We start from the raw sequence: 8,963 nt of genomic DNA, 5'->3' as shown, positions 1-8,963 counted from the left end.
AATGTCCATGATGCAGACCTCAGGCTCTGCCCCTACTGCTCAACACTGCTTGCTAACACAGACGTAGCCCTAGGGTGGCAGCCAGGATATTTGCAACTTTTAGGTTTCTCAAGACTTCTGTGAGACACAGTGATTATTTCTGGAGCTGGATGCCTACTTTCTCATTCACCTTGCTTACTTGGTCAACCAGGGTGTCTTTCATCATGTCCAGGTGCACCCCAATGCTCACTTCCCTTTCAGGGTGCTTTCAGTGTGATCTGCATCAGCATCTGGTGCTGGTGGTAGAAATGGATGATCAAGAGCAGTGAAAACATCTGGGCTGAACGGTTTATATTGGGTATTCAGTGTCACAGGTGAAGTGGTTGAGAGCCTCAAGAAGGTGATCCTTTCTGAGAACAGACCATCAACTGCAGGCACCCGAGCGTTTACAAGATACAATCCTGTGTTACAGAAGGACTAGCTGATGGGGCTGGTAGGCAGTCATCTCTTGTTTTTCATTTGAAAGAGAAATCAGCATCTCCAGCTGCTGAAAAGCTGGCTCCAAAGCACCAGCATGGCCTTCACCACTGTTGCTACTGGATGTTGGGGCAGCAGTTGTGATGCTCCTGCCCTGCCTCTGCCTCGCCATTCTCCACGGCTTGCCTCCTCGTTTCCCCAACAGCAGCGGGCAGCTGGCGCGATCCCACTTTATTTGCCACTACCTTGCTGGGCAGGGGCATGCACACAGGTTTTTGGAAGTACAGCCCTGCAGGCGGACAGACCTGCTCCAGTCAGATGTGTAAACACACCCAGACCTCCAAACAGCCCCGACTGCTACAGCGCTGATCACTTAGTGAGCGAAAGGCAGCGAGTAAAGAGCAGTGAGCCCCGCGGGGCTCCATCCCCACACCCTCCTGTCAGGGCTGCCCTGCTGCCAACACGGGCGGGGGCGTGTGTGGTGCTGAGGGCCTGCATCCGTGCTGGGGTCAGTGCTACAAATAGGCACGCACACACATATTGCCATGGGTATATATGAAAAATATATTTACATATTTTTATATATTATAAATAATTTTTGCATATATTATAAATGTATTTATTTATATGTTATAAATATGTTTATTTATACGTATTTATGTATTTAGAGGAGTAAGGAAATAAAGGGAAGAGGAGCATACATCCATAAAAGTGGCATCTACCTCTTTTTCACCACATATTTTCTTAAATCCCTCTCAGTTTATTAAAAAGTGGTGGGTTTTAATATCTGCTGCACATTTTTAATGCCCCTTCACAGCTGCTGCGTATCTGCAGGTATGTGCGTGCAAGCATGTGCTAACATGTTTATACGTGCACATTCGTAAGTGTGTATGATATATAGAAACGCATTTAACCATAGCTGTATAAACATTTAAATTAATATTTATATTTTATTGAGAATACTTTTGCGTTCATTATTTACATTTCATAACCATTTTAACACTTATAATTTACGATCGCTTCAACATTTATATTTTGAATTCCCTTTACGTTTACTATGAACAAGCACCACGCGCACATTTCACATCAAATCACCTATTTTTCGGCAAAAAAAAAAAAACAACACGTGTGCTTGGGATGCCTCCTCACCCCCCCCCCCCCCACACACACACCCCCCGCGGTGAGGGGGCCGCGCCGGCGGGCGCAGGCCGCGCGCGTGCCCCTTTAAGGCTGGCTCCCGGCGCGCTCCCCACGTGCTGGGGGCGGGCGCGGCGCAGCCAGTGAGAGCCGCCCGAGGGGCGCGGCGCCTCCGCGTCCCCGCCGCGCGGCTCCTCGCGGCTCCTCGCGCCGCGGCCGTTGGGTTCCGTTGGGTTCCGTTGGGCGGTCAGGTGGTGCCGGGCGGCTGCCGGCAGCGGGGCGGGCGCGGCGGCGGCGGCCCCAGCCCCAGCCTCGCCTCCTGCCTCGCCTGGCCCCCCGCGGGCGGCTCCTGCGCGGCGGGGAGATGCGGCGGCGCCCGCCGCCCGCCGCCAAGTGAGGCGCGGCGGGGCGGCGGCAGCAGCATGGCCCCCACCCTGCTGCAGAAGCTCTTCCACAAGCGGGGCGGCGGCGGCGGCGCGGCGGCCCCCGGCGGGCGGGAGGGGCCCGCCTTCAGGTGAGGGGCGGCAGGGGGGAGCCGCCATCTTAGGCGGGGGCTTCGCCGGCAGCCCCCGGGCAGCTCCCGGCCCGGCGGGGTGCTGGGGAGATGTGCCGGCACCGGGGGCGGGGAGCCCGGGGCTGGGGAGGTGGCGGGGCTCGGGGCTGCTCAGGGGACGGGGCCGCAGCGTGTGGGCGCTGTGCCTGCCGCGTACTTGCCGCGGCACTGGCCGCGTAGTCCCCTGCTCATCGGGAAGGAAACGCGGTGTCCGCATCTGGCCCGAGCGGGGGTCTCTAAGCAGCTGTTATTCTGCTTTGTGCTTCGAGTCTTAGCGAGCGCTTTCTGTCAGGAAGAAAGGCTGGTAACTGCGGTTGTAAAGGTCTTGAAGCCCTTAGGGGTCTCTGCGAAGGCAGGTTCCCTGCGCAGCGTGTCCCCCGTTGCAATCAACCTTCGCTCAGTCTGGAGCATTTTGTGAGGTTGGGCCCTATATTCGGTTTTGTCTTCCTTAAGTTAGATATTCCCCACTCCATCGTCAGTTTCAGCAACGTTTAAATGATACAGCTCTTTAAACAAAAACTGGCGTAATTCAAACATCACTGTAGGTACCCATCGTTCCTTAACTCCCTATTCCTCTCTTTCTGATTAGTTTTTGGCATATGAACTGTTAATAAATGCACTTGAAGGGTTTTGCATTTTGGGTTTTCTTACATGTTATTATTGTATTAAATTTCTTCCTTATAACTTGTAGGTGTGCTGCAATGCTCTTTCTTTATTCCAGTGATCTCTTTGTTGCCCTGTAGGAGCATATTCACTGGGTCTTAGAAGCCCTACTGCAACATTTTCAGTGGACTTTCTGCTCAGCAGAAAGAACCACTCCATCTGAGTGGAGATACAGGATTGGACATGAGTAAAATGCCCAAATCCTTTGTGAACTTCTGTATTAAGTGTAGGTAGCTGGTCACGGTTAGAGTGGCACAACTGCTTTCTGCTCTAATGGCGCGCCTATATTTTCAAGGATTTCAGTGATTTTTTTATTCCCTCTTTGTGTTTAGATTAGCAAGGTCCCTCCTCATTCACTATGCACATAGCTCTCTTAAGCAGGTGGGTGGGACTAACAGTAGTCCATATCCCTGGATGTCAGATTGCTGCAAACCTTTTCAAAGCCCAAGTGTCTTCATGTACCCTCCTCACCCAAAGCAGTAGTCCTATCACTGGAAAAGTCTCTCGTAGAAAATATCTCCCCAGGTTTGTTTGGTCTGACAACTTTTCTTTTGAATGTGTCATTAGGAAGCTTTCCCTTTCCTAATGTTCCCAGGAACACCAGGAAAAGCTCTGTGGTAAAGAGCCATGGACCAGACTCAAGGCTTGCCTGTAATGAGCACTGTTTGTGCTTGTTCTGTTGCCCCTCTCCCCTTTAACTGGAGCTAGAACATGACCACACATAGAGCTGGTTCCTCTCTTTTTCTCTGAAGAGAGAAGCAAGCTGCAAGTTCCACGCTGCTTACCAGGATGAGCTGGCACAGCCTCACAGGGGAGAAGAGACATGGTGCTGAGCTGAATGTCAAGCCACAAGAAATGGTTTCTTGGCTACAAGAGCATTAACATTTTAATTTGGATCATGAGCATTCTTTTAAAGAAAACCTCTCAATTGTCTCCACTTAGTGCTCTTTGGTTCACGTAGCCAAGTGGCTTCGGTGCTCAAACTGGCTTCCTGGTGGATTGAATGAAATTAGAAAGTGTGCTCCGACCGCAGGGCATTCAGTCATGGGGACCAGGCTACAGGTGGTCAAACGTAAAACCCCACAACATGCATCATGTGGGTGTCAGGGCCTTAGTGCCAATTATTTCATTTCACTCTGTGGATCTGGTCCTGTTGGGCTGCACGGCATGCTAATGGCAGCACAGCCCTTACCTGCTGGGTGAGAAGAAAGTAAACACGAGGTGTAGGTTTTAATCTAGGGCCATTAGGGCAGGAGGACTTTCTGCTGGCCTGCACCTCCCTTCAAAATGATGGGAGTACAAGGTGGTGAAAGGGCAGTATTAAGAACTGTGGAATATCTTCCTTCTTCTTAAAAAGAGAAATTAGAAACTGCCTGGGGAGCAGATGGATGCTTGTGACATGATATTACATTTGTGCAAAGCAGTTTTGTACACACATCTTCAGCTTCTGGTTTTTATTACTACTGCTTTTTGCTTCCCCTAACTAAAAATATCTGCATGTGCATATATATATATATACACATACATATGCAAATATACATATAAAATATATCTGTGCCTCTAACAGAGAAGTTTGAGTTTAGCCTCCAACACTCTGAAGAAATCCTAATTACTTTGTATGAGAAATGGGTAGTGGTGTGGCTGAATTCACTTAAAATATTTCTTATTTGCTTATCAAATGTTGCTTCCCTTACAAGATTGATTTAGAGTAGTTTGTACGACTTTTGGAGTGCTACCAGGGTCATGTGCTTGGCAGGATGGCAGCTATTACTGCAAAAACAAAGCATCCTCCTCCCCTAGAATTTGAAATTTAATAAGCACGTGGTTTATCTCAAGGCTAGAATGTCTGAAGGGTTAAACATAGATATGAGTAAGGTGCTGGGGCTGACTTTAAGGAAATTAACTATTGCAGATAGCCTGTGCTTGTTTACAGCGGTCTGACTGTAGTTCTTGCTTGATTGTGGAATGAGCTTTCACATCAGAGTTTTGCTGTACTTCTCGATGTGAAAGATTAAAGTTACTCTTAAGTAGAGGGCGAAGGTTTCATGCAAGTTTCATTCTTTGTTAGTGTGGGGGATTTGTTGTTGTCTTTTAATTACAGAGCACCTGCACCCAGGGGTGTAAGGATGGAGAGAAATACCTTGTGGTTCTTGGAAGTCTGCTCTCACTGGTGAACGTGTAACTTCTGCATTGCGGCCTCTGATGAGATTTTTTTGGTATTGGTGTGTTTAGTGAATAAATGATGTAAAATAGGGAATAATTTCATCTTACATGTGATCTATAAAAAAAAAAGTGTTATTTCAGCTGGATTTGGAACTTGCAAGCAGGCTGCTGCTTCAGCTTTAAGCATCAGCTGCTCCTTCTGGTGCCTGTAATGGAGCGGGTGTCACGCTGTACTGCAGGATATCTATCTGGTAGCAGTTTGTTAGCGTTGGTATATGAGATCATCCGTCTGGCAGTTGATGCTAGTAATTCCTTTGGTCATAGCGCTGAAATGCTTGGTGAGAGCCTATTTGCTAGGCATTATTTCACAGCCTTTATTACCAGCCTTGGCAATACTCCACCTTCTGAAAAAGGAAAGAAAGCAGTTCTGAGCTTTGCGTATGCTTGCATGTCAGTTTGTTATAGCTTTGTTAAAATGAAACACTCCCTGGTAAATTCTTGGAGCCTAATTGGGTTTCTCTTGAGCTTATTCCAGCTTTGTAGGCATCCATGAAGCTATAAGATACTGAGCACCCAGGTATATCTCTGAAAATGGGAACAACATGAACATCTGGTTGTAAATGTTTTCAAAAAGCATTGGTGGGGTTGAAGGGTGGATATCACATGCTGCGGGAAGGGAGATACAGCCCAGGGCCAGCTGTGAGCATGGGGACAGGGAGGGTTAAACAGCAAGGCTTGGCCTCCTGCCTCTTCGCTGACAGCTGAAGGTGAGCCTTAAGGTGCAGCTTTATGCCTCTGTTCTGGTGTCCGCCTTCCTCAGTAATGGGAGCTAAAGAGCAAGTTCTGCAGAGGGAGAGATTTGTTACAGCAGTCTCAAGAGGCAGCTTAGGGAGGAAACGATTGAAAGTATGGTCTTTTGACATGGAAACCACACTTCCAGCCTGGGGCTGTTCTGAAGGAAAACAAACAAAACCCAAGTCCTCTGGCTTCTGAGCTTTGCAGGAACCAAGGCCGTTCTCCCTCTGAAGTTGCTTGGACTGCCCTTCCCCCTATGTTCTGTGAGTCAACAGCCTCCTGGTTTCCTCAGGCTCTTGCTCTCTGTTAAGGTTGCAAGAAGACTCCCACAGCTAGTAGTGTGTTTCTTACATGCTTGACTCTTAAATTGAGGTGCAATTGGATAACGGGTGCTGGAGGCTTTATTCTTAAGGTACTTTTGCTGTTCACGTGTCTAAGAGTGGATAGGTGAGTACTCTGCTGCATGCTGTGCTCAGCAGGGAATGAGGAGGGCACTGTACCAACAGGAGGCCTTGGGAGCTACCTGCCTTAGTAGCACAACTCAGAGCAGAACGCACTACAACCTAAAGCACTGGCGCTAATGCTGTAGGAAAATACTTGTTGTAAATGGATTGATGTTAGTGAGAAAACAGCTGCTTGGGGCTGAAAAAATTGGGTGTTCATAAATGCTGAATTCATAGAGGGGATGGGAAAAAAAAGGTGGTGCAGGCTGGCTTCACCGGGCTCTGAGGTAAGCTTCACTGAGGTAACAGAATAGCCTTATTAAAGCCTGAGAGGGATGGAAGATGGCAGGCATTTGACAGAAATGTTGTAGTCATTAGTTGTCATGTCATCCCAGCTGGGCCAGAAAATGAGCTTTTTTCACAAAAAGACGTTTTTACTTCTTGCTCTGGCATTTCAGTAGCACTGAAGCTGCTAAGAGCTTCTTGGGCCAATACTGTCTGTGTGCCTGGCACCTCTGACTTACCAGGTAGTCCTGCTGCTGGCAATCCCCTGCTTTTATCTATAATCTGCTTTGTGCTTCAGCAGTGTTCAGGGGTGTCCTCTGAAGAGAAGACTCGGTTTTAGAGCCCCGTGTTGTGTGTGTGGCCATCACCTGCTTCTGCTAAATACACCTTGCTTAGGAGAGTGGCACCGTCTTGTGTGCCACTGGGACGAAGCTCCATGCGAAGCGTGTAGGGATGCTAGCCTGACTGCCAGTGTTTGCCATGGGAGGGTGTCTGTGGGTACACTTGCTAGGCAAAACATGAGGAGGAATGCAGTTCTGTAGGATGGCGGCTGACAGCCTTGTTCGAGAGTAAGTGAGAAGAGAATGGCTTTCCATTGGGCACTTTGTGTGAGGGGAGCACATGTGGCTGGGGATGCCTTTCCATGTGTTTGTGTGATAGTGGCAGATTAGTGCTGATCTGGCTACCCAGCCTGGAGGTGGTTACTCATTTGCCCGTCATGAGTCACCTCTGTCGTGTGCTCTGCTTCCAACTCATCTTAGTCTTCAGGCTCGGGTTCTTTGTTCGACTTTCTCCTGGCCTTAACAGTTCTCCCTGCCGTTCTCCCCTCCCTGCATTTGCCCCATGTTGGAAGCTGCAGCACTTGCAGCAGTGCCATGTTTTACATGCATGATCGAGGTCACAAGACAAGCTGCAGCACCAACTGCAAGGCAGAGCGTTCCTCCAGGGTGCAAGAGGGCTGGCTTTGGGGTTTCGGTTGTAGTGCCTGCGCCTCTCCATCTGCGATTAGGGCAAGTACCAGTGTTTTTACATGACCACAGCCAAAATATTTCTGCTTTATTGGTCATCACGCTTCCTGGATAGTGGTGAGATTCTTAGAATTGCACTGATTGATGGGCACGAGGGTTTTAAATCACATTTTCTGTTGCTAAAACTGACTCATGGTTTTCTTTCTATAGGTTGTGCTGAAGTGAAACTTGAACTGTGTGGGGCGTAATTACTGAATCAGTGCGGAGCTTCCTCTGCAGTGTGTTCTCACCTAAGTGTAATACAGTTCAGCTAGTCTCCTCCGAGGTGCTCAGTGGAGTTTCACATGTGCTAATGAAATCAGCTGTATTAAGTAAACAATCTGTCAATATTTATTTACTTCTCTAATAGAGGTGCTAACGGGCTGAGTTGGGTATTAGCACTTCTAAATGAGGGTTCTAAACGATTTACTATAGTATATTTTGTAATGAACTCGGGAAGCTTCTTACATAGTAACTCTTAGCTTTTATTAAGTCTACTGGATTTTATGAAATAAAACAGTGGCTTGAGTTGAGGTTGGTGCTCTGGATTTCTATGCTAAGTCTTTGCACTGAACTCTGAATCTTGATACTGTCTGAGACCTGAAGTTGCTCAACTTTTGGGGCTGGGTATGTGAGTGCACAACTCCAGGGGTACAGGAAACCTGAGCAGAGTACACTAGATAACGTTTTTGAAGGAAACCACAGAGAATGACATACTTCTCTGTAGGTTCTTTCGCAAAATGTGGATCCTTCTGAGATCAGACAGGACTTTTTAACATGCACATTACAGCATTATATTGAAGTCTGTAAAAAAGACAGCTATGCAAATTGTTCAAAATCTGCAACTCATGAGTTAGGTTATGGTCACACAGGTTTTGTGCTTGTCTTCACATGTCCATGCAGAAACAACTCATTTAACCATTGCTGATAAATTGAGTGCTTGTATCTCTCATCTTTCATTGCATTTCCTTTCCTGTTCCCCCCCCCCCCGAAACTACCTAATATCTTCATTTGTAATTCTTTGCTCTGGCTTGCACTCTATCTAATGGGATCTTTTTCAAATAGATCTTGTTATAGGAAAGATAGCGGGCCTCTTATTTCCGAAGTCATCACTTGTTTAATGTGATGGGGTTAAATGAGCTTGGCAGCGACCTGTTGAGCTCCCAGAAAGGAAGGTTGGTAACCCCTGGTGCAGGCACAAGGAAGAAGAAAGTTGGGTGCAGAAACAGCTGTGCCCAGCTGTACAGCAGCAGGTTTAGTCCGTGTGTGTTAAGGCTCTGGTCTTGGCGAGTGGCTGCAGTGGTGTACGATGTTAGCACCTTCTCCCATACACGAGCTGATTATGCACTGGGCATTTATCACTTCCCCAGCAGTGTTGATAGGAGAGAGCGTTGAAGCCCTCCTCAGCCCTGTCTGTATAAAGGTCACTGATACAACAACCTCTTGCAGTAGGTTGTGTGA

The 8,963-nt window shown here is 47.9% G+C and overlaps 1 protein-coding gene across 3 annotated transcripts in view; it reads left to right on the top strand.

Annotated features, from left to right (window-relative positions):
* Window positions 1–1,768: 1,768 nt before the first annotated feature.
* FNIP2 (folliculin interacting protein 2) overlaps window positions 1,769–8,963 on the top strand; it is a 49,387-nt gene continuing 42,192 nt past the window's right edge. For all 3 annotated transcript variants that reach the window (XM_084286086.1, XM_084286085.1, XM_084286084.1), the window contains exon 1: window positions 1,769–2,107. In XM_084286086.1, the coding sequence (XP_084142212.1) occupies window positions 2,016–2,107 (92 nt within the window). In that variant the 5' untranslated portion in view covers window positions 1,769–2,015. The remainder of the gene's footprint in view (window positions 2,108–8,963) is intronic.

The sequence above is a fragment of the Netta rufina genome, assembly GCF_964035555.1.
Source record: "Netta rufina genome assembly, chromosome: 4".
In the NCBI taxonomy this organism is placed as follows: domain Eukaryota; kingdom Metazoa; phylum Chordata; class Aves; order Anseriformes; family Anatidae; genus Netta; species Netta rufina.
This window is presented reverse-complemented; position numbering and strand designations above follow the sequence as displayed.